General features: G+C 42.1%; 1 protein-coding gene across 3 annotated transcripts in view; it reads left to right on the top strand.

Annotated features, from left to right (window-relative positions):
• dok7b (docking protein 7b) overlaps positions 1–26,427 on the top strand; it is a 112,347-nt gene extending 85,920 nt beyond the window's left edge. Inside the window, exons 10-14 of one of the 3 annotated variants that reach the window (XM_073047899.1) lie at positions 1,006–1,075; positions 2,453–2,526; positions 10,381–10,438; positions 13,275–13,427; positions 19,583–26,427. In XM_073047899.1, the coding sequence (XP_072904000.1) occupies positions 1,006–1,075; positions 2,453–2,526; positions 10,381–10,438; positions 13,275–13,427; positions 19,583–19,722 (495 nt within the window). In that variant the 3' untranslated portion in view covers positions 19,723–26,427. Of the gene's footprint in view, positions 1–1,005; positions 1,076–2,452; positions 2,527–10,380; positions 10,439–13,274; positions 13,428–15,092; positions 15,342–19,579 lie in introns of those variants that run through there. The other 2 variants (XM_073047898.1, XM_073047900.1) reach the window with 2 other exon arrangements.
• The last annotated feature ends 295 nt before the right edge of the window (positions 26,428–26,722 follow it).

Genomic DNA, 26,722 nt, shown 5'->3' with positions numbered 1-26,722 from the left:
CAAAACCTTTTGGTATTAATTTATAAAGATTTCATTGATTTGAGATTGCTAAAGGAGACAAAGCTGGTGCTGATTGGTTTATTAATGACACATATCTGGAGATGCAGCGAAAAACTTCTGTTTGCATGCCATCCAGACAGATCGTTCCATCTATAATTACATTGAGACAATGCAAAATGAAAACTGAAATGCAGAGTTTCATAGAATTGTGATTTAAAAGAGAGATGGTTGTTTGTCGTATCCAATGATGACAGGAAACCTATGTGGGAGAGTTTTTAAAGTGGAAAAGTCGTTGCACTGGGGCAGTCCTACCCTCTCGACCTCAGAAGTCTGGGTCCAGTGGGATGAGAAATCATCACAATTGGTGTCTTCACTGGATGACCATTGCTCTCCATGAAGTGTTGCTGAACCACCTTCCTGGCCATTGGATATCACTGTAGATTTCAGTTGCCCCGTCTGCCCGAGCTGACTTTGCATGTTAGGACAGGCATGTCCCTATTTCACCGGGGTGTGAGGCCCATTGTCTTCCCTCACCTGGTTTGGCCCACCTGTTGAAGTGGTTTACTGAGGTGTGGCTGCTGTTGCAAGCAAACAGCTACTTGGAGCCACAGGTGAGCGCTGAGTTCCCAAAGTGGGTGAGCTGCCCAGATTGGACATGACAAGCCCCTTCACCAGGGGTGCTACTCCCCCCGTACACCCCCTTGAGAAGAGTAGAGCAATAATAATAAATATAATGAATAGACCAGTTGAACCCATCTCATAAAGTTGCCACTCTTACAGCAGCCACATACAGTAAATGTCAGCACTGCGTAGAGATCATGAGATCTGTTGTGTTCCTAATCCAGTGTGGTGAGTCTGAAGGGGTCTGGGATGTGTCTTTCAGAAAGGATGTGTGTGAAAAAGTAGCAGAGCTCAGATGCATTTGAGAAACGGTGAATGTCTCGAGCATTATCCGAGGTGGAGGGACTCCTCAACTAACAGTTATTACATTGCTTTGACTTGCAGGCAGAGAAGGGCAGTGGATATGAATACATGGCCAGCTGTGGGCAACAGAAGCTATTCCTGGAGACAGAAGGTAGGACACACCATCAACACAGTGCAATAACCGCTCAGTGTGGATGTGTTCCTGTGAACACCGTTACAGTCCTGAAGAAGAGTCTTGGCCCGAAATGTTGACATTCATTTCCACAGAGGGTGCCTGACCTGCTGAGTTCCTCCAACATCTTGTGTGTGTTTTGCTTTGGATTTCCTGCATCTGCAAACGTTCTTAAGTTTATAACTTCATCCTTGCTTGGTTCAAAAAATAACATAAGAAACAGGAGCAGGAGTAAGATTAGTCTTATTTGTCACGTGTACATTGAAACCTACACAGTGAAATGTGACATTTGTGTTAACAATCAACAGCCAGTGAGTGTCATTCTTCCAGTGCCAACATACGACTTACCAACCCTCGCCTGCACATCTTTGGAATGCAGGAGGAAACTGGAGCACTTGGAAGAAACCCGCGTGGTCACGGGGAGAACGTACAAGCTCCTTACAGACAGCGGCAGGAATTGAAACCTGATCTTACAGCTGGCACTGTAAAGTGTTGCACTAATCCTTGCAAGTGGTACGAAGATTGGTATACAAGTCTGAAGTAGAGCAGAAAGAAATGCTGGAGTGACAGTAGCAGTGTAAATGAAAGAGGTAGAGTTAAGAAAATGTGATTATGGCAGCACCATTGGGAAGTGGAGGGAAGTGGGCAAAGTACTGGAGAGTATAACATCGGTAGCTGAGCGAAGGGCGCTGAGTAGGCTACGTTCAATTATGGAAAACCCTGAACATCCTCTACATAGCACCATCCAGAGACAGAGAAGCAGTTTCAGCGACAGGTTGCTATCGATGCAATGCTCCTCAGACAGGATGAAGAGGTCAATACTCCCCAATGCCATTAGGCTTTACAATTCAACCGCCAGGAGTAAGATATGTTAAAGTGCCGGGGTTGATTGTATTTAATGTATTTAAGTAAACTACTTAAGAACTTTTTAAAAGCTATTATTAATGCTTTTTGAGAGAGTGATTTAGAGGCATATCATATTTTTACTGAGTTAAGTATTGTATGTAATTAGTTTTGCTACAACAAGTGTATGGGACATTGGAAAAAAATGTTGAATTTCCCCATGGGGATGAATAAAGTATCTATCTATCTATCTAATGAAGTAAGAAGCTGAGAGGTGATAGGTGGAAAAGATAAAGAGCTAAAGAAGAAGAAATCTGACAGGAGAGGACAGTGGTCCATGGGAGAAAGCGGAGGAGGAGGGTCATCAGAGGGAAGCTGCCAGGCTGCTGAGCATATTGTGCATGTCTCTGGAGTGAGTCTCTCCCCATTACATCTGCCCCTTTCCTCCAGGCTACCTGGGTGAGGTGTGACTTTACAGTGCCTGTTAATCAGCATTCTTGTTTTCGCCCCCAGGTCCACCCGGGGCGCTGAAGTCTCACCGAGGGCAAGGCGGCCATTTGGAAGCAGCAGGGCTGAGACAAAAGTGGGTAAGTGTTGAGGAGCAGCGGGGGAGGGTGGGGATAAAATGGCCGTGACCCTGTAGCTAAAACACCTTGCTATTTGTGGCAGGAGGCACAGGGAAGAATTGGGTTCTTTGGCTGTGGCTATACTGTAAACCCAGTGTAAGAAACCATCAGGGGGCTGGGGCACTGACCAAACTGAAGGGCAGTGCTGAATTGTCTGATGGCAAGGTTTGCACAAGCTCCTGTGTGGAGACTTCTCAAAAGTCAACAGACACTGGTGGGCTGCCCCTGGTACGTCCTTCAAAGGTTCATTTATTATCAAAGCATGTATCCATATACAACTGAAATGTGTCTTCTCCAGATAGCCATGAAAAAAGAAAGAAACATCAAGAAACATTCAGAGAGAAACATCAACCCCACCACCCCCACATAAAAAAAAGTCATCCCGATTATCAACGTCCCAAAACTCCCCTTCCCACACACAAAATGGAACAGGAACATGGGCCCCAAAAGAAGCCCTCCCCCGCACAAAAAAACTAACCGAACATCAACCCCAAACACCCTCCCGTGCACAACAAAACAGAAAAGGAATGGACGATAAAAATTCAGAATATAAAAGCTGTAAGTCTAAAGAAAGACTACAGTCCATAAAAGCAATAGTTTGATCCATAAACGCAGAACCACAGTGCCATCCTCCAATATCATCAACATTCATGGAAAGAGAGGGACACCGCACGAGGCAGAGAAGCCCACCCGCCTGCCACAGCAATAGGCCGTATACAGATTCCTTCTCTGGCAGTGATCACAAGGTAGGCAGTCAGCTCTGAAACTCTCGCTTGCCTTCTGCATTCACCTCGCTGTCTCAATCATCCTCGATACTTTAGTGAGCGATTAATGGATGCTTTAACTAGCGAAATGAGTGTCGAACATTAGCTCGTTCCCCGTCTCAAAGTTTTTTTGCATCAAGGCTGTTCAAGTACGCACTCTCTTCTCGGAACCTTCTTGGAGATGGCCAAGTGCTGGATCACTCAAAACAGGCTCTAACAGTCCCAGAAATACATTTAAGGTGAAAAACAGACATAAAAGAAGTAAAAAAGATACTTTTGTGAGCTATATGAAAGATGTCTACAGAGGGAGCATTGTAGTCTAGTGTCATCTTGACTGGAAGATGTTGGTTGTGAATACAAATGATGTACTTCACTGTATGTTTTGATATACATGTGATGAATAAATGTGAAACTGAATCCCATCAATTCCAAGCAGTATCTTACAATGCATCAAGGCCACTCGCTTCTTCATTAAGAAATGCAGAGATGAAGCATTGGAAAGGCTTAGTGTCCATTGTGGCAGGACATGAGACCAATGCTCCTTCCCACAGAGCCTTTGCGGTGACTGCACTGAGCTATCAGATTTCTGAATGCTCCAGGAACCCATGACCACCACCTTACTATTTTGCTCTCTTTTTGCACTATAAAAAATACCCTGGTTTGAGACTGTGCTCAATTTTATTAATACAGTTATGCTGTTGGGCATTTTATTTTCTGCAGATTTTTTCCAAATGCAATTAATGTTCATTTATTTACAGTTGGGTACTTCAGTTTTTTTGTTGTTTAAAATAAGAATTCAGTGGATTAATAAGTTAGGCATGTTGAAGTAGGCAAGAGGATTTGTCTTGGGAACACTCTAGAGAGACTGCAGGAAAAAGGACTGAGGGAGTCATTTTCTAGAGGAAGGGTGGGATCGAAGAGGTTTGGAGAAAGATGGAGAACAGAAACAGACAACAAATGCAGCGGAAGAACATGGCAAAACACTCACAGAACCCGTTTGGAAGGACAGACACCGATGTCAGGAAATCCTCATGCAGACTGGTTTCACAGAGAATGTGCAAATAACTTTGTTAGTTAGCTAACACATGACATTGGAGAGAGTTCAACGCCTTTTCCCTTGGATGTGCCGTGAATATTTTTGTTTTGTGCTTGGACTGGTTCTTCAGTGCATAACCATTTTAGTACCATGAAACCATAAGACCTTAAGACATAGGAGCAGAATTAGGCCATTCAGCCCATAGTGCACACACTCAGTGATTCAGGAACAGCATCTTCCCCTCTGCCATCCAATTCCTAAATGGACATTGAACCCATGAACACTACCTCACTTTTTCAATATGTATTATTTGTTTTTGCATGATTCTTAATCTCCAATATACATATACTGTAATTAATTTTATTTATCTTTTATTCTATATTATGTATTGCATTGAACAAGTTAACAAATTTCATGACACATGCCAATGATAATAAACCTGATTCTGATTCTGAATCAGCTCCGCCACTCCATTATGGCTGATGCTGGATCCCACTTAACCCCATACACCTGCCTTCTTGCCATAACCTTTGATGCCCTGACCAATCAGGAAACTATCAATTTTCACTTTCAGTACACCCAGTCTTGGCCTCCACAGCTGTCTGTGGCAGGGCATTCCACAGATTCACTACTCTTTGGCTAAAAAGAATTCATCCTGACCTCTGTTCTAAAGGGTCATCTCTCAATTTTGAGGCTGTGGCCTCTAGTTCTGGAAACCCCCACCATAAGAAATATCCTCTCTACATCCACCCTATCTAGTCCTTTCAACATTCGGTAGGTTTTCAATGAGATTCCCCCAAATCTTTCCAAATTCCAGCGAGTACAAGGTCCAAAGCAGCTAAGTTTATGTTAACCCCTTCATTCCCAGAATCATCCTCGTGAACCTCTGGATTCTCTCCAATGACAACACATCCTTTCTGAGATATGGAGCCAAAAACGGTTGATAATACTCCAAGTGTGGCCTGACTAGAGCCTTATAAAGTGTCAACATTATCTCCTTGTTTTTATATTCTATTCCTCTTGAAATAAATGCCAATGTTACATTTGCCTTGTTTACCACAGACTCAACATGTAAATTAACCTTCTGGGAGTCTTGCACCTCTGATGTTTGAATTTTTTGCAGTTTTGTTCCTTTGACCAAAATGCATTATCGTACATTTCCCAACACTATATTCCATCTGCCAATATTTTGCCCGTTTTTCCAATTTGTCTAAGTCCTTCTGCAATGGCATTGCACCTCAGCAAACCTATCCCTCCAACTATCTTCGTATCATCCGCAAACTTTGCCACAAACCCATCAATTCCATTATCCAAATCATTGTCAAACAATGTGAAAAGTAGCAGTCCCAATACTGAACCCTGACGGACACCACTTGTTACCAACCAGAAAAGGCCCCCTTTATTCCCACTCACTGCCTCCTGCCTGTCAGCCACTCCTCTATCCATGCCAGTATCTTTCCTGTAATAGCATAGGATTTTATCTTGTTGATTTGTCAGGCAAGATTTTCCTTTACATAAACTTGTTGACTTTGACTTATTTTATCATTAGTCTCAAAGTACCCTGAAACCTCATTCTTAATAATAGACTCTAACACTTTCCCAACCATTGAGGTTAGGCTAAATAGCCTATAATTTCTTTTCTTTTGCCATCCTCCCTTCTTAACCATATAACCATATAACAATCACAGCATGGAAACAGGCCATTCTGGCCCTCCTAGTCCGTGCTGAACTCTTAATTTCACCTAGTTCCACCTACTCGCACTCAGCCCATAACCCTCCACTCCTTTCCTGTCCATATACCTATCCAATTTTACCTTAAATGACACAACTGAACTGGCCTCTACTACTTCTACAGGAAGCTCATTCCACACAGCTATCACTCTCTGAGTAAAGAAATACCCCCTCGTGTTTCCCTTAAACTTTTGCCCCCAACTCTCAAATCATGTCCTCTCGTTTGAATCTCCCCTACTCTCAATGGAAACAGCCTATTCATGTCAACTCTATCTTTCCCTCTCAAAATTTTAAATACCTCGATCAAATCCCCCCTCAACCTTCTACGCTCCAATGAATAGAGACCTAACTTGTTCAACCTTTCTCTGTAACTTAAGTGCTGAAACCCAGGTAACATCCTAGTAAATTGTCTCTGCACTCTCTCTAATTTATTGATATCTTTCCTATAATTCGGTGACCAGAACTGTACACAATATTCCAAATTTGGCCTTACCAATGCTTTGTACAATTTTAACATTACATCCCAACTTCTGTACTCAATGCTCTGATTTATAAAGGCCAGCGTTCCAAAAGCCTTCTTCACCACCCTATCTACATGAGACTCCATCTTCAGGGAACTATGCACTGTTATTCCTAGATCTCTCTGTTCCACTGCATTCCTCAATGCCCTACCATTTACCCTGTATGTTCTATTTGGATTATTCCTGCCAAAATGTAGAACCTCACACTTCTCAGCATTAAACTCCATCTGCCAACGTTCAGCCCATTCTTCTAACCGGCATAAATCTCCCTGCAAGCTTTGAAAACCCACCTCATTATCCACAACACCTCCTACCTTAGTATCATCGGCATACTTACTAATCCAATTTACCACCCCATCATCCAGATCATTTATGTATATTACAAACAACACTGGGCCCAAAACAGATCCCTGAGGCACCCCGCTAGTCACTGGCCTCCATCCCGATAAACAATTATCCACCACTACTCTCTGGCATCTCCCATTTAGCCACTGTTGAATCCATTTTATTACTCCAGCATTAATACCTAACGACTGAACCTTCTTAACTAACCTTCCATGTGGAACTTTGTCAAAGGCCTTGCTGAAGTCCATATAGACTACATCCACTGCCTTACCCTCGTCAACATTCCTCGTAACTTCTTCAAAAAATTCAATAAGGTTTGTCAAACATGACCTTCCACGCACAAATCCATGCTGGCTTCTCCTAATCAGATCCTGTCTATCCAGATAATTATAAATACTATCTCTAAGAATACTTTCCATTAATTTACCCACCACTGATGTCAAACTGACAGGTCTATAATTGCCAGGCTTACTTCTAGAACCCTTTTTAAACAATGGAACCACATGAGCAATACGCCAATCCTCCGGCACAATCCCCGTTTCTAATGACATCTGAAAGATCTCCGTCAGAGCTCCTGCTATCTCTACACAAACTTCCCTCAAGGTCCTGGGGAATATCCTGTCAGGACCCGGAGATTTATCCACTTTTAAATTTCTTAAAAGCGCCAGTACTTCCACCTCTTTAATTGTCATAGGTTCCATAACTTCCTTACTTGTTTCCCACATCTTACACAATTCAATATCCTTCTCCTTAGTGAATACCGAAGAGAAGAAATCGTTCAAAATCTCTCCCATCTCCCTCGGCTCCACACATAGCTGACCACCCTGATCCTCTAAGGGACCAATTTTATCCCTCACTATCCTCTTGCTTTTAATATAACTGTAGAAACCTTTCGGATTTACTTCCACCTTATTTGCCAAACCAAACTCGTATCTTCTTAAGAGTGGATTGACATTTTCCAGTCCTCCAGAACCATGCCAGAATCAAGTGACCAATGCATCTGCTATCTCTTTCAGAACTCTGGGATGCAGTCCATCTGGTCCCTATCCACCTCAAGACCTTTGAGTTTGCCTAGTACTTTTTCCTTTGTAATAGCAATGGCACTCACTCCTGCTCCCTGACACTCATGGACCTCTGGCACATAGCTAGTGTCTTCCACAGGGTCTTCCAAAGTACATATCAAGTTCATCCGCCATTGCTTTGCCCTTCTCGCCAGCATCATTTTCCTGCAGTTCAGTATCAATTCTCACCTCCCTTTTACTCTTTATATAACTGAAAAAAACTTTAGTATCCTGCTTTATATTATTGGCTAGTTTGCCCCCGTAGTTCATCTTTCTCCTTCTGGCTTTTTTAGTGTCTTTTGTCGGATTTTAAAAACTTCCCAATCATCCAACTTCCCATTCACTTTTGCTACATTATATGCCCTTTCCTTGGCTTTTATTGGTCCTTAACTTCCCTTGTCAGCCATGGGATTGCCTATCTCTGCCATTTGAGAACAACTTCCTCTGTGGGACATAACTATTCTGCACCTTGTGAACTATTCCCAGACTCTGCCTTCAAACCCACCACTTTCCTCCTCCAATCCCCCTGGGCAAGCTCCTGTCATGCCTCTGTAATTCCCTTTAGTCCACAGGGGTACTGATATATTTGACTTATGCTTCTCCCTCTCAAATTGCAGTATGAATTCAATCATATTATGATCACTGCCTCCTAAGGGTTCTTTACATGAAGCCCCTAATTGAAATCTGGATTATTACTCATCACCCAATCTAAGATGGCCTTTCCCCGAGCAGGCTCAAGCACAAGCTGCTCTAAAAAGCCAACTTATTGGCAGTCAACAAAGTCCCTCTCTTGCAATCGAACACCAACCTGATTTTCCCAATTCCCTTGCATATTGAAGGCCGCATTACAATTGTGACATTACGTGCCCTTTCCAACTCCCTTTGCAATCTCAATCCCATATCCTGGCTACTATTTGGAGGCTAATATATGATCCCCATAATGGTTTTTTCACTCGTAGAGTTTCTTAACTCCACCCACAAAGATTCGATGTTCCCTGACCCTATGTTACCTCTTTCTAAAGATGTAATTCCATCTCTTACCCACAGAGCCACACCACTGCCTTTCCTTTTGATAAAGTATATCCTTTGATATTAAGCTCCCAACAATGACCTCCTTTCAGTCACGACTCAGTGATGCCCACGTCATACCAACCAATCTCTAATTGTGCCATGATTCATCCACCTTATTCTGAATACTATGCTCATTTAAATACAGCGCCTTCAGTCCTGCATTCTTTGCTCTTTTGAATTTTGCATGAAGTGAAGCAAACTGGATTGATAATATGACTATGGGCTCCAATGATTAAGTATATGCTATAGACTAATATTAATATAATGGACCCATTTATTTATTTTGTTATACTTTAAAAGATTTTGTCAATATAATTTTAATCTAAGTTTATATTGGTGTGAGCTAATTTATTCCTTCCTAGCAAATGGTAAATTTGCATGGGTGTGTCAGTGTTCATACAGGTAATAGCACAAACACAAAAAAATCTACAGATGCTGGAAATCCAAGCAACACTCACAAAATGCTGGAGGAACTCAGCAGGTTAGGCAGCATCTATGGAAGGGTAAACAATCAATGTCTCAGCGCGAGACCCTTTATCAGGATTCATTCCGAAATATCATCTGCCTACTCTTTTCCATAGATGTTGCCTGGCCTGCTGAGTTCTTCCAGCATTTTGTATGTGATATAAGTAATAGTCTTATTTACCCTTAAAGGAACATTCAACTTTTTATGTTTTTGTGTTTACCTGGATCAGTTACCCTAGACCTGTATATTTACTGATAATGACCTTTTCATTGTTATTCCCCTGCATGAGTTATGTTGCTATTAGTTTGTATTCACAGTGATAGCTAACTCATTATGAGCCTATGGTGAGAGGGCTATAATACATAGATATATTATTGTGATTTGTAGTAATGCTTATGTATTGCATGTCATTGCGGCTGCAAAACGACGAATATCATGACACTTTTGTCATATTACTGTTACAGTAGGTCACAATGCTAGCACAACATTGTGGGCTGAAGGGCCTGTACTGTGCAGTAATGTTCTATATGTCGGTGATAATAAACCTGATTCTGAGCCTCAGCACTTAACTCTTGCAACTTGGAAAGTCCTGTGCTGCACTGCGTTTGATAACTTCCAGCTCCATGAAGTGTAACCTACGCAATGGTCTGAAATGCCCTTCTTCTATGTCATAAGAAAATATAGATATGGTAATTTGGATTGTCTCAGGAAACTCGCAAAATTCAGTCATACAAGTTACTCCCATTCTCGCAGCACTGTATAAACATCCCACCTACTGAGCAATAATTTAACCTGTTTGCACAACTTCTTGTGTTTTTAGGAGAAAGGGTTGTCAGAAGATGAAGCGTTGGGCAGCTTTGACACAAAGAGATTAACTGGTAAGTCCTTTGATGGCTCTGGGCCTGCACTCACTGGAGTTTAGAAGAATGGGAGGTGATCTCATTGAATATTGAAAGGCCTAGATAGAGTGGAGAGGATGTTTCCAATAATGGGGGAGTGTAGGATCAGAGGGTAGAGCCTCTGAATAGAAGGATATTGCTTTAGAACAGGGATGATGAGGAATTTTGTTAGCTATAGGGTGGTGAATCTGTGGAATTCATTGCCACAGGTGCTGTGGAAGCCAAGTCAGTGGGTATATTTAAAGCAGTGATTCATAGGTTCTTGATTTGTAGCTTATCTTCATATTTCTCCCTTTATGGCTTCTGTTGTTTTTTAAAAGCTTCCCACTACACTATCTTCCCTCTATTTTTTTCCTATATTATAAGCCCTCTCTTTAGCTTTTATGCCTTTGACTTCCCTGTCAGCCATGGGTACCTCATCCTCCTTGAGAATACTTATTCACCTTTGGGATGTATCTTTCCTGCACCTTCCCAATTTCTACCAGAAATACCAGCTATTGCTGTTCTGTCATCATCCTTGCTAGTGTCCCCATTCAATCAACTTTGGCCAGCTCCTCTCTCATGCCTCTGTATTTCACTTTGCTCCACTAAAATACTGATACAGTACATCTGATTTTAGCTTCTCTTTCTCAAACTGCAGGGTGCATTCTATCATATCATGATCACTGTCTCCTAATGGTCCCTTGACCTTATGCTCCCTAATCAAATCTGGGTCATTACACAACACCCAACCCAGAATTGCCATTCTCTTAGTGGGCTCAACCACAAGCTGCTCTAAAATGCGATATACAATTTTTCTTTCTTGGGATCCAGCACCAACCTAATTTTCCCACTCTACCTGCAAACTGAAATCCCCCTTGCTATCCTTTTGACATACCCTCATCTTGGCTACTGTTCAGAGGCATGTATATAACTCCCATCAGGGTCTTTTCACCTTTGCAGTTTATTAACTCTACCCACAAGGAATCTACATCTTCTACTCCTATGTCACCTCTTTCCAAGGAATTGATTTCATTTTTTACCACCCCATCTCTTCTGCCAACCTGCCTGTCCCTTTGATACAATGTGTATGCTTGGATGTTAAGCTCACAACTATGATCTTCTTTCAGCCACGGCTCAGAGATGCCCACAACATCATACCTGCCAATCTCTAACTATGCTACAAGATCATCTACCTTATTCCATATACTGTATGTATTAAAATATAAAACCATCACCCCTTTTGATTTTGGCCCCATGTTACACTTTAACTCATCCTACTGGCTGCAATTTTGACCTATCATCTGCTTGTCTTTCCTCACTGTCTCACAACACACTGCATCTCGTTGTATACCAACTGTCCTATTTTCAACCCTATCACTCCAGTTTCCATCGCCTTGCCAATTTAAACCCTCCCTAACAGATCTAGCAAAACCTGCCTGTCAGGATATTGGTCCCCCTTGGATTCAGGAGTAAGCCGTCATTTTTGTACAGGTTTACGTTCAACAGAAGAGATCCCAATGATCCAGAAATCTGAAACCATGCCTCCTGTACCTTCATCCTATTCTTACCCTCACTGGTACATGGCAATGGAAGCAAACCAGATATTACTGCACTGGAGGTCCTGCTTTTCAGCTTTCTGCCTCACTCCCAATATTCTCTCTTTGGGATCGCCTTCTTTTTCCTACCCATGTTGTTAGTATCAATATGTACCACGACTTCTAGCTGTTCACCCCCAACCTTTAGAATGGCCTGGCACCTGGGAGGCAACATGCCATCTCTTTAATGTCCACAGAATCGGCTTTCTGCTCCTCCAATTAATGAATCCCCTATAACTACTGCACTCCTCTTTTTGCATCCCTTCCCTTCCAAGCCACAGAGCCAGAATCAGGGCCAAAGTCCCAGTCGCTTTGGGTTCCCTGGGTAGGTCATCCTCCCCAACAGTATCCAAAGTGGTATACTTATTATTGAGGGGAACGGGGTACTCTGCACTAGCTGAGTATTCTCTTTCACTCTGCTGACAGTTACCCTTCCTGCAACTTTGGTTGACTACCTCCTGTAGCTCCTTCTATCACCTCATTCTCCTATATGAGCTAAAGGTCATCAAGCTGCAGCTCTAGTCCTTAACATGCGAGTCATCACCCGTTGAGATTTTGGCAGATTTATTATCCCTCTTAACCTCATTCTCCTACATTCTCCCTTTGATGCTATCAAATACCTACATATCAACCTCCACTTTACATGTACTCAATAACTTGGCTTCCACAGCTATCTGTGGCAATGAATTCCAGAGATTCATCATCCTCTGGCTAATAAAATTTCTCCTCATCTCTGTTCTAAAGGGATGGCTTTCTATTCTGAGGCTGTGCCCGCTGGTTCTAGAATCACCCACTATAGGAGATGTTTCTCTATATTCACTCTATCCAGACCTTTCAATGATCCTCCACCAGATTTTGCTTTAGGTAAAACAAATCTGATTGACTAACTTGATCGAGCTCTTTACTGAAGTAACGGCAAAGTGGGTGGCTTGTATATGGAATTTCAAAAAGAATTTCATCAAGAGTCAGATAACAAACTTTCCAGTGAACCTGGAGATCATGGGATTAATGGGGCAGTGGCTGTGTTGCTATCCGACTAGCAGTGAGTCAGAATGCAAAGTGATAGTGAAGAGTTGGGGATAACACGGTTCTGTTCTAGCTGTTTACAGATTACTACTCTACTCACTGATATTATATTGTCAATGAATCTTTCTCAGTCTCATGTCAAAGACCATTTTATCGTTAGTTTTCCAAACCTTTACTGTAATTTCTTTAAACCTGCTCTCCACTGTTCTCAGGTGGGGCATTTGCTTACTCTCCAGATCTCTCTGGACCTGACAGATCTCATGGTGAAGGGGCAACATATGTCAACATCCCAGTGAGTCCAGTGTCTAAGAAGCAGCTCCACTACATGGAGCTTGAGCTCCAGGAACCCGGTGCTGCCATTCGAGGTAATTCAGCAGAGTGATGCCACAAGACTTGTGTTTCCAACCTCCTCTTCTAGTTAAAATGAAGCTCTCATAAATAAAAGGAGGTTCACAAGAACGGCTGCAGGAGTTAAAGGGTTAACATACCAGGACCATTTGATGGCTCTGGAACTGTACCTACTGGAGTTTAGAAGAACGAGGGGGTAACTTACTGAAACTCAGCAAATATTGAAAAGCCTAAATAGAGTGGACATGGAGAGGATGTTTCCCATAGTGGGGTGTCTAAGACCAGAGGCATAGCCTCAGAATACAAGGAAATCCTTGTAGAACAGAAATGAGGAAGAATTTCTTTAGCCAGAGGATAGTGAATCCGTGGAATTCATTGCTACATATGGCTGTGGAGGCCAAGGCATTGGATTTACTTACAGTGGAGGTTGATAGGTTCCTGATTAGGAAGGGTGCTAAAGGTTACAGGGAGAAGGCAGGAGAATGGAGTTGAGAGGGATAATAAATCAGTCATGATCAAATGATAGAACAGACTTGATGGGACAAATGGCCCAACTCACTCTTATATCTTATGGTCTTAACTGCATTGTTGCTTTAATAGCTATTATTTATAATCACCCATATATTCAAAGAACATAGAACAGTACAGACCCATTATCTATGCACTGATTGTGACACCATATTAAACTAATCCCATTGCCTACATATGGTCCATATCTCCCCTGCCTAAGTATCTCTTAATATTAATATAGACCATATAGGTAAACAAAATGATGAAGGGTATAGATAGGGTAAATGCAGGAAGGCTTTTTCACTGAGGAGAGATGAGACTAGAACTAGAGGTCACAGATTAAGGGTGAAAGGTAATTTAAGGGGAACTTCACTCAGAGGGTAGTGAGCGTATGGAACGAGCTGCTAGCAGAAGCAGCGGATGCAAGTTTGATTACAAATTGTATGATAACTTTGGATAGGCATGTGGATTGGAGGGGTATGGAGGGCTATGTGAGTCGATGGGACTAGGCATATTCATAGTTCAGCAAGGGCCTGCCTTTGTGCTGTATAATTATGCTGTAACTGGTCAACTAAGAGGTATTTTCCACTAATTTTATGGACATCAAAGCTGCAGAAAGCTGTAAACTCAGCCAGCTCCGTCACGGGCACTAGCCTCCCTAGTATCCAGGACGCCTTCAAAAGGCGGTGCCTCAGAAAGGCGGCATTCATCATTAAGGATCCCATCAGCCAGGACATACCCTCTTCCCATTGCTACCATCAGGGAAGAGGTACAGGAGCCTAAAGACACACACTCAATGTTCCATAACAGCTTCTTCCCCTCTGTCATCAGATTTCAGAGTGGACAATGAACCCATGAACACTACCTCTCTATTTTTTCTTCTCTTATTTAATTTAATTTTCTTTTTTATATGTACATTGTAATTTATAGTTTCTATCATTATGTATTGCAATGTACTACTGCTGCAAGACATTACATTTCATGATATATGCCAGTGATATTAAACCTGATTCTGATTAAATTGTCACTGTTGGAATCAGAAACTAAGCTGGAAATGCTGAAAAATGCCACCAGTCAAGTAGAATCTGTAGGAAACAAAAAACAGTCAATGCTTCAGGTCAAAGATCTTTCATCAGTTTTGAACAGGAACATTACTTGTTCTCTTTCCACAGGTGACTGACTGAGTTCTTCTACTATTTCAGCTACCAAACTAAACTTGACCTGACTTAAGCCAATCCAAAGACTCAGGAATGATCCCCAACCTGACCCCAAGCAAACCAACCAACAATGGTGCTATAACAATCTCAAACACCTAACACTGATCTAGAATAGAGTATGCACGTGGTAGGTTCTTGATTAGTAAACTTGTTAAAGGATATGGGACTGAGGCAGGATAATTGTATTGGGGGAAAAAAAAGAACCAGCCATGATGGAATAGCGAAGAAGACTCAATGGGCCAAATGGTCAAATTCTGCTCCTTTGTCTTATGGTTTTACAGTCTAATTCAATGACTGAAAAATGGTATTAGTGTAGATGGGAATCTTGATTGGCATGGAGTGGACAAGTTGGGCTGAAGGGCCTGGTTCTGTGTTGTAAGACGATGATAAGGTAAAATTACCTCAAATAAAGGTAAAAAAAACCCTTAACAACAGAACATTAACGGGTCAGGCTGGAAATGGATGAGATGTTAACTTAAGTGATCTATTAAAGCTCTACAATGGTAATATATTCTGTGTTATTAACTCCTGCTTGAGAGATTCTAAATGAATGATGTACAGTTTTAGTATAACAATATAGCTGCTGTTACCAAGTTGAATGCTACATTAGGCATCTGGAAGGAAGGGCAAAATCTTGCATTACTAATAACAACTAATCTCCTGAGTTTGTGATGTGTATCACTGCAGTAGTGGTTCTTCCAGACCTTCAGGAGAACACTGCAACCACTGTAGAGCAGTAATGCATTCCTCACCTGTGGATCTCCCATGCCATTGATCTTTGGTAGTAGCGGTTCACCAATTCATTAAACTGTTACAGCATAGAAAGAGGACACTTCACCTATCTACTTCATCATCTATCTTGCACCTTATTGTCTGCCTGCACTGCACTTTCTCTGCATTCTGTTATTGTTTACTCTTGTACTACCTTAATGTACTGATGTGATGAAATGATATGTATGGATGGCATGAAGTTGTTTTTCTCCACTGTACTTTGGTACAAGTGGCAATAATAAACTAATTTACCATTCAGCCCATCAAGTCAAACTTGCCTTCTAATTGAGAAATCCTGCAGTCCCATTCTTTCAGTCTTTCCCCAGAGCCCTGCAACTTAGACCATAAGACATAGCAACAGAATTAGGCTATACAACCCATTGAATCTGCTCTGCTAGTCTAATGTGTCTGTAATTTTTCCTCTCAACCTAATTCTCCTGCCTTCTCCCCATAACCTTTGATGCCTTTACTATTCAAGAACCTATCGACCTCCACTTTAAATATACCCAATGACTTGGCCTCCATAGCTAATCGTGTCAATGAGTTCCACTCTAGCTGAAGAAATTCTCCCTCATCTCTATTTTGCCCTATTCTGAGGCTGTGCCCTCGGGTTCTAGTCTCTCCCGCTATAGGAAACATCCTCACCACATCCATTCTACCTTGGCCTTTCAGTTTTTTGGCGGTCAGTGTTGAGATGGCTTCATTTTAGGCTGTATATCAGTGATTTAGATGATGGAATAGATGGCTTTGTTGCCAAGTTTGAAGATGATATGAAGATTGGTGGAGGGGCAGGTGGTGTTGAGGAAACAGGTAGGCTGCAGAAAGACTTAGTCAGATTAGGAGAATGGGCAAGGAATGGCAAATGAAATACAATGTTGGAAAATGCATGGTCATGCACTTTGGTAGTAGAAATAAATGTGCAGACTATTTTCTAAATGGCGAAAAAATCCAAAAATATGAGATGCAAAGGGAGTCCTTCTGCAGAACACCCTAAAGGTTAATTTGCAGGTAAAGTTGATGGTGAGGAAAGTAAATGGAATGTTAGCTTTCATTTCAAGAGGTTTAGAATCCAAGAGCAGGATGTGATGCTGAGGCTTTATAAGGCACTGGTGAGGCCTCACCTTGAGTATTGTGAACAGCTCTGGGCTTCATATCTAAGAAAAGATGTGCTGGCATTGGAGAGGGTTCAGAGGAGGTTCATAAAGATGATTCCGGGAATGAAAGGGTTATCATATGAGGAACGTTTGATAGCTCTGGGTCTGTACTCACTGAAATTTAGAAGGATGAAGGGGGAGCTCATTGAAACCTTTTGAATGTTGAAAAGCCTAGTCAGAATAGATGTGGAAAGGATGTTTCCCATGGTGGGGGAGTCTAGGACAAGAGGGCACAGCCTCAGGATAGAGGGACCTCCATTTAAAACAGAGATGCGGAGAAATTTCCTTAGCCAGAGGGTGGTGACTTTGTGGAACTTATTACCAGTGGCAGCTGTGGAGGCCAGGTCACTGGGTGTATTTAAGTCAGAGCTTGATCGGTTCTTGATTGGCCATGGCATCAAAGGGTATGGAGAGAAGGCTGGACAGTGGGGCTGAGGAGGGGGGAAAAAAAAGGATCAGCCATGATTGAATGGTGGAGCCATGATTGAATTAGGCCAATTTTTTTTTCCCCAAAAATGCCTTTTCTTGGATCTGGTTGAGTCTGTTTCTTTGCAGGCAGTGAAAACATCCTCAGTCTTGTACATATTACCCAGACTTTATCCTCATGCCTATTTCTTGAGCCATGCTCATGGAATCATCAACTCCTATAGTACAGAAACAAGTCCTTCAGCCCATCATATCCATGCCAATCATCAAGAACCTATCTACATTACAGTAGTGTGGCAGTTAGCGTAGTACTCTACAGCACCGGTGAATGGGGTTCAATTCCTGCTACTGTCTGCTAGGTGTTTGTATGTTCTCCCCATGACTGGGTGTCCTCTGCGTGGTCCAGTTTCCTCCCAAATCTCAAAGAGGTACAGGTTATTAAGTTATGAGAATGTTACATTGATACTGGAAGCCTGGCAACACTTGCAGGCTGCCCCCAGTACATCCTCGGACTGAGTTGATCGTTGATGCAACGGAAGCATTTCACTGTATGTCTTGATGTACAATAGGCAAATAAAGCTAATCTTTAATCTTTATTGGAAGCATTCTCACCATGTCCACTCTGTCTTAGGCCTTTCAGATTTGATCCCTATAGAGTGCTTATCTAAATGCCTTTTCTTGGACCTGACTGAATCTCTTTCCTTGCATGTAATGAACACATCCCCACTCTCTGTGAATTTTTTTCTTCAAATTTCTTCTTACCCTTTTACCCAAAACTTTAACCTTGTGCCCTTGTTCCTTGAGCCATCCCCATGGAGTCATAATAGTACATTACAGAAACACAGGCCTTTTGGCCCATCAAGATCATGATGAACTATAAACTACTTACTTCCATCGACCTGCACTGGGATCAGAGCTTTCCAAATCCCTATCATCCATGTACCTATCTAAACTTACCTTAAACATTGAAATCAAGCTCACAGGCACTTGTGCTGACATCTTGTTCCACACTCTCATGACCCTCTGAGTGAAGAAGTTTCCCGTCATGTTCCCCTTAAACTTTTCACCTTTCACCCTTAACCAATGACCTCTGGTTGTAGTCCCACCTAACCTCAATGGAGAAAGATTGCTTGCATTTATCCACCTATATCCCTAACAATTTTGTATACCTCTATCAAAGCTCCTGTCAATCTTTTATGTTCCAAGGAAAAAAAGCTCTAACGTATGCAATCTTTCCATATAGCTCAGGTCTTCTAACCTGGCAACATCCTTGTAAATTTTCTCTGTACTCTTTTAACCTTATTTACATCTTTCCTGTAAGTAGGCATACCGTTTTAGTCACAATACTCCAAATTAGGCCTCACCAACATCTTACACAACTTCAACATAACTGTTTAAGTCATAAACTTCTACAGCACAGAAATAAGTCCTTCAGCCCATCATGTGTATGCTAATCATCAAGAAACCATCTACGTTAATCTATCACCAGCACTTGCTCTGTAGCCTTCTATTCCCTAGTGATATATTATTTGGCCAGAAACTAATAGTATCTTTGCCTGTTCCAGCCTCTTAGGCAGAGCCCTCCAGCTCTAACAGACCCACTTGTTATTACAAGCACTGGCAAAGGAGAACTCCCATCATGTGAATACTGGAATGCATTATTCACTGCTGTTTGAGAAAAAGATTAACAAAAAGAGTAACACACATAAAATGCTAAAGGAAGTCAGCAGGTCAGGCAGCATCTATGGAGAGGAATGAACAGTTGATGTTCCAGGCTGAGACCCTTCATCAAGGCCGATTAGTTTTATTTGTCACATGTACATTGAAACAGACAGAGAAATGTGTCAATGACCAACGCAGTGCGTGTTGCCATGCTTCGGGTGCCAACGTAGCATGTCCACAGCTCACTAATTCTTACTAAACTCTAAGTCTTTGGAATGCAGCAGGAAAACCACGTGGTCATGGGTAGAACATAAAACTCTTTACAGACAGTGGTGGGAATTGAACTTGATCTCTGGAGAGGTTGTGTGGAGCTTTGGCTCTCAGTATGTCTTCCTACTCTCATTGATGGTAGCATGCACCTCTCTCCAGCAGGGGCGAGTTCATCCAAGTATGCACAGATCGACATCACAGCGACGGAAACAGCGCACAAGGTGGGCAGCCAGCACGCCCAGCACCGGGAGGAACGGCTGCAAGAACTGGAGCAGAAGAGGAAAGGACCCCCACTGCAGTGATCTGTGGGCCCTGTGGAACACGTTTCTTTTCTTTCATACAGGCCCTGCGCACTGAAGTAGTCGGTGCAGGCCTGGGCAGAACAGGCACCTGTCCGACTTCCACACTGACCTTGCTTCCAACGCACCAAGACAGTGACTGCACGAGCTTGAAGGGCGATTGGATTCAGGAATCTTGTGCGATGCATTATCGGCAGAGAATGTATTTTTGACCTATTCCCTCCTCATCCATCTTTCACCACCCTCCACCTCCAGCTGTCTCATTGCTTGGGGTGCTGGTCACCCTGTGGTGCCTTTCCCATACTTCCAGAGTGAGCCATAGATATGAATATTGTCGGGCTGTTCTTTACTTGGGAGGGGCAGTCTTAGGGTGTATTGCAGGCAACCTCAATCATGTCCTCATGCCTTGTTGTGGGCTGCTGTCCTCTCACTTCCCATTCGCCCTTGTTTGGAGGTTCAAGGTCCAACTCTACAATGCCTGTGGTACTTTTGCAAGCCGCTAGGGCAAGGGTGCTGAGCACCTGACCTAAATGGTCTGCATGACCCATCTTGCTGCCAGCTACATGTTTAGATGTGCAGATGAGGTAGTTTGGACACTGGGAGGTGTTTTGGGGAAGACAACTTTTTTTAAAACCATTTTTAATAAGCTGTGGTAAGGCTGCGATTTGGGCCATGGCATACTGAAGAACATAGAAAAGTAAAGCATAGGAACAGGCCCATCAGCTCACAACATTTGCGCTGAACACAATGCCATATTAATTTAAATCCTTTCTGCCTTTCTTGATCCCTCTTCAACGTGACTACCTTAAGATCTTGTTCTTGTAAATGCCACTATCATATCTACTTCCACCACTAACCCTGGCAGCCTGTTCCGGGAATCTGTGTGTAAAAAAACTTACCTCACTCACCTTCTCTAAGCCTTCCCCCCTCACCTTACATGCACATATAATCCATCTACACTGTCTATGCCTTTAAGTTTATAAACTCCTAGGTCTCCCCTCAGCCTCTGAGTTCTAGAACAGGGGTTCCAACATTTTTTAAATGCCATGGACCCCCGGACCATTAACCGAGGGGTCAGCGGACCCTGGGTGAGAACCACCCCCACCCACCTCCTCCAGTCTTCTCCTATCATTTTGCATTTCCCCTCCCCCTCCTACTTTCAAATCTCTTACTATCTTTCCTTTCAGTTAGTCCTGACAGGGTCTCGACCCAAAACGTCGACAGTGCTTCTCCCTATAGATGCTGCCTGGCCTTCTGCGTTCCACCAGCATTTTGTGTGTTGCTTGTTTATCTACAACATAGTTTTCTTACTCTTAGACCCCAAAGAATGAAAACAAGCATGCTATTTGCCTTCTTTACCATCCTGGGTGGCAGAGTGGAGATGTAAAGCACTCCTTCCCTCTGTTAGCCCACAGGCACCACTGGGCAGGTGTAGCACCTGCTTAGCAATCCCACCCCTGATCAGGGTCACATGAAAACATGACCGACAAGCCCTATCTGCCCGAAATGACTGGTTTTAAGGCACTAGTAACCTGATTTTGCACCGTCTCCTGTCAGTAGAAACGGTTCCAGCAGGCAGAATAGCTAAGCTATACATGAAGGCCTGGAGCTGGACTTGGTTGTTAGAGACTATTTGAGATGCACACCATTGGGAACTTTTAATGGGTAGTGGGAGCTTACTCTCACTACCACCCAGAACCTTAAGGAACTATTTTGTATGCCTCTATCAAATCCCTCATTCTCCTATGCTCCAGGGAATAAAGTCATAAACTATTTAACCTTTTTCTATAACGCAGGTCCTTCAGGAGTGACAGAGTTCCTTCCCAAAAGGGTGTTAGAGAACATGTTTTAGTGAGCTAGATGATTTTTAAATAGACATGTTTCCTGGCAACCTGACTAGAACAATCAGGTACAAAAACAATGGCAGCTCACTTCAAAGTTCTAAGTAATGTTATTAACCAAGTGCAGATATGACACCATATACCAAGAAGCACAATAGAATCAATGAAAAACTGCACATACAAAAACTGACAAACCACCAATGTGCAGAAGACAACAAATTGTACAAATATAAAACACCCTAAGTAATAATGATAAATAAGTAATGAACATAGAGAACAGGGCACCATGGTAGTGTAGCAGTTAATGTGACACTTACAGTTCAGGGTGTTGGGAGTTCGGAGTGCAATTCCATTATCCTCTGTAGGAAGTTAGCATGTTCTTCCCTTGAGCATATGGGTTTCCTCACACAGTCCAACGACATACTGGTTAGCAGTTTAACTGGCAACTGTAAATTGCCCTATGATTAGGCTAGGATTAAATAAATGGGTTGCTGGGCCCAAAGGGGCCTGTTCCACGCTCTAAATAAAATGAGTTGTAGAGTACTTGAAAGTAAATCCATAGTTTGTGGAAGTAGTTCAGTTTTGAGTTATCTGGTTCAAGAGCTTGATGATTTTGGGGTAATAACTATACCTGAACCTGTGGTGGGGTACCTATGACCCACATCGCCAGATTCCACTTCCCTGATGGCAGCAGCGAGAAAAGAGCGTATGACACTTATATGGCAAATGGATTTCTCCAACTAAAGGGACCTTCTGAGCATTACCATATTCCTATAATGAACGTTCAACTGCCTTTGCATTATTTTACACTGGATTGCCTTTTTAAAACAGCCTTGCTGATTTATTGATCCTCTTTCACATTTTAAAAAAACTTATTGGAAAGTTAATTGCTTGTTTTTTTTAATGTTCCATCGTTCTGCATCGTTGCACAGACACCAATACCAGATTCTGCCAATCGGGGTCTTAAGGTCAATTCCTTTTTTATCTTCCACTATGTCCTGCTGAACAAATCAAGCACAATGCAAAAAAAATGTCTTTCTGACATCTGCAATAAGTGTTTTGCAAATGTAAACCAGAAGGGAATGGATGAAAAGTAACAATGAAAAGCTGTTCAGTTTTGAGGAGGGATTTCCTCTGGTTTAGTTCTTGATTTGTGTATTTATAATGTATTTATTTTACATGTGCAGATATATATTTTAATCAACTTTTATCTTTTAACTATTCTGGGGTTACTGCTGTTATCTTAATGTATAGTTGTGTTACTTTACTCCCAATGTTAATATATTCCTTCTTTGGGTACCAACACCCATTTGGAGAAGTGAAGGTTATGTACAATATGTACACTGTTCAATATCACTGCCAAATCTTTTTTTTAACTAATGTTTCACCCTCAAAGCTTTTAATGCTGACTAACAATAGACTTATGAAATTCTACAGAATCACTTGTCAAGTGAAACTTGTTTGGATTCAGGAGACTACTGTAGATACACAGTTCATGTGTAATGTCGAAGTAACTCACCCATGTATGATGGTGACACTAAAGGCAATTTCTTTTTTTCTTTGCCTTAGTTGTTTGCGCTACTTTGGTGGAATAAGAATTGCTGAGGGCAATAACTTTGCCAACACTAGTTCCAACTTTAAACATTTTGTTCACAGGATGTGGAATGTTACTGGCAGTCCTGTTCCTAATTGCCCCTGAGCTTCAGGGACTACATAACGTAGCGTAACCATTCATATCCTCAGGACATCATAAAATGCTTCACAGCCCATGCCTGACTTTTGAAGCATAAACACTATTGTAACACAGACAAACACAACACCCTATTTGTGTTCTTCAAGCTTCCTCTTCCATAGCAATTGGGATAAATGTCATGAGAAGGACACTTAACTCACAAGTCCACCTGAAAAATTGATTTCCATCTGGAAGACAACATGGGTGACAGCATGACGTCTTCTAGGACTAGACTAGATTCAGTGTTGGTACATAAAGCACTAAAATGGGCCGAGCCCTAAAGCTTAGCTCTTCGGCAAGATTGCTACCACTTTTGTTGTAACACAAGTTCCAGATCTACCCTTAATTGCCAAAATGATAAAGTGGGAGCTCTGTCACTTGATCTTGTTCCTTGTCATTCCCACATAGGAGCAGAATTAGGTTTCCCTAACCTTGCAGCCAGTTTCTGAGAAAAATGAGATGTTAATCTCCCAGAAAAATATCCCACGTGATGTTTGGGGTTTGTGGGAAGAACCTCTCCTAGCTGTCTAAACCAAACAGCATTAAAACAGATACAAGAGACTGAAATAAATCCAGTCCAGTTAAAGGGTCTTGACTTGAATGCTGGCTGATAATTTCCTTCCAAAGGTTCTGCTTGACCCACTGATGTCCTCCAATAATTTAAACAAAAAGCAAAAAAAACTGTTTACACAATGAAGAAATTAAGACCAGTTGTTCTTGTGTTTGCTAGTTGTCAGTGTGACAAAAGTGATTGTATTTCAAATGTACTTCTTTTGGCTTTGAAGCAATTTGCAGTGTTCCAGGGTTGGGAAGTGCAAACTCTTCTATGCAATTACATTAACACCACATGCGACGACTATAGTGAATCACTCCGACAGGTTAACAGCTAACACTGCTTTCGCTAATTACAATCAATCTTTGTTTTAGAAGCTCAGAGGGTGAATTGATAAAGAATTATTACTTATTGCTAAAATGGTAGATTATTGTTTTGAAACAAGAGTTGAAAATTTAAGGGCTTGAAAGTTTGTTATATGATGCCTGTGAGGTCATCTTAAAATAGGTCTTTGTTATTTTTGTACAGAAAATAATTCCATTGTTCTGTGGTCTCACCTCAGACATTACCTCAATGCGCAGGGTACTGCAGAGACCCAGTCAAACTGCTGGAATGCCAGTCCATCTTCTTGGTGTCCATGTGCCCCCGTTGATGAGGAGCTGTTTCAGAGGGACAGTTCTTTTGAATCTCTTGCAAATTACTTCTTGCAGCAGGTTGCTTAACACACACAACCTGGACTGTCCTTGGTGGTAGCCATGTCTACACACCTTCAAAAGGAGTTGGAGTCCCAGCATATTGACCTGGGACCAATCTCTCTTACTAAGCTGAATCAATCCCTTAACAGGTGAACTCAGTTAATATAACACAAACCAGATTGAAACAGGCACCTTCTTTGCCCACTTTGGGCCAGGATTAGATGGCAACATCCACATTAGATTCTTGAAATAGAAAACATATAGGGAAAAGAGGAATCAGTTGGACGTTCAGTAGGAGAGACTGACTGACATTTTAGGGTTGCAATATTTTCACTGAAATTCACTAGTTTCTCCTACTCTCTCAGCTGCTGTAATTTCAGAATTAAAAAAAAATCCTTCAAGGGATGTGGATGCTGTTGGCAAAGTCAGCATTAATTGTTCATCCTCGATTGCCCCTGAATTTACGAGGATGTTTAAGAGTCAATATCCCGCTTGGTGGCGCAATAATATCAGCGCCGGACTCTGGAGCAAAGGTTCCCGAGTTCGAATCCAAGTGGGGTTGAGCGTCGAGCTAGCAACTCGGCCTCATAAAAACAAGAATAGCTTGCTACGGAAACACCGTCATGATGGTGCCCCGATAACTCCACTGCTGAGTTAAGGGCTGTTCTTCTTCTTCTTAAGAGTCAATGACACTGGTGGGTCGTCACATCAGGTAACGACAAGCAGGTTCAGTTGGCCTGGTAGTATCTGTGAAGGTCTCTTTCCACAGATGGTGTCAGACCTGCTGAATATTTCTGTTCTTCTTTCAGATTTTTCTGTGTGTGTTCTTTTTCTTTGTGTTCCTCTCTTGAAGGGCATTAAGTCAACCTGATGACAACCCAGTAGTTTACTGAGACTGAGACTACTGGTTATTGAGACTACTATTTTTTTTTCCTAAATTAATGACTCATTTAATTGCTTGCATTTTTCCAACCACCATGGTAGTTCTTAGAATTTATTTCTGGATCTGTGGTCTAGGACTTTCTGGCTGCTAACCACACTACCATCCCCATTCTGTGTTCATTTGCAAGGAGGGCGCTGGATAGAACTGCAGTCACTTACTGAGATAAAGGACAGATTGGTTCTCATCGTGAGCTCAGTTGAGCCCAGAGAAAGTGGTTGACCTTCCCTCATGATGTTGATCCATGCTCTTTACACACGAAGAGTGTTGGGTATGCAAAACACTATGCCAGGGATGGTAGAGATTGAGACATTAGAGACTCTTAGAAAGAAAAATGAAGGGCTATGTGGGGGGGAAACATTGATTGTTTCTGGAGTAGGTCAATTCAACATTGTGGGCTGAAGGGCCCATTCTGTACTATCTTGTTCTATTTCTGGACAGTTGCTCCAGACACCAGTTGACCACTGACGTTTGCTTATGCAAGCCACATTAGCAGGAAGGCAGCATATCATAGATTACTGTCACCATCAGGATATGCCAGATAGGAGTCAGAAATTGGAGTGGTGGCTACATATTTATCCATTCCTATCTCAGGGTACTGAGCTCAATCATTTTGCGTACACTGTCATCAGCATGCAACCCAGGAGTCAAGCCTGAAACCAAGTCTGCACATCTTAAGTTTCTGTACTGACTCTGTTGTTGGGGTTTACAGGGGAAATGGCTAAATGGTTAAAAGACAATAAATACTCTGCAACTGCTAAAGTGAGAGTAGGCTTTTTTTCCCATATATATTATACACGTACATACACTGGACATGTTTACATATTTTTATTCTCGATATGTTTGGTGATAATCCCTCTCTGTACTGTACTTGTTAGAATGTGGTTACTCCATCTGTAATTTGGAGACAGTTTTCAGTACTTCAGTAACCTGACCTCAATAAACATCTTGGCTGAGACTAATTTGCCTTTGGAGTATTTTTTCTCTTTCCAACCAACATTTTCTTTTAATTGTCAATTTTGTTTTGCATTTAATGCCAATCATGTTTTCCACTGTATCAAATTGTCAGCCTTTAGCTGCTAAGCTCATTCAAGACGCAAGGACAATATAAGAAAAAAGAAGCAATGGTAGACAGACCACAGACATGAGATTCTGCAGATGCACACACAAAATGCTGCCATTGAATCTCCAGTACACTGTGTGTACTGGCAGACAGTCGAGCCTTTCGAGCCTGGTCCACCC

The sequence above is a fragment of the Hemitrygon akajei genome, chromosome 6 (genome assembly GCF_048418815.1).
Source record: "Hemitrygon akajei chromosome 6, sHemAka1.3, whole genome shotgun sequence".
Classification (NCBI taxonomy): Eukaryota; Metazoa; Chordata; class Chondrichthyes; order Myliobatiformes; family Dasyatidae; genus Hemitrygon; species Hemitrygon akajei.
Note: the sequence above shows the minus strand (reverse complement) of the source record. Positions and strands in the feature narration are given on the sequence as shown.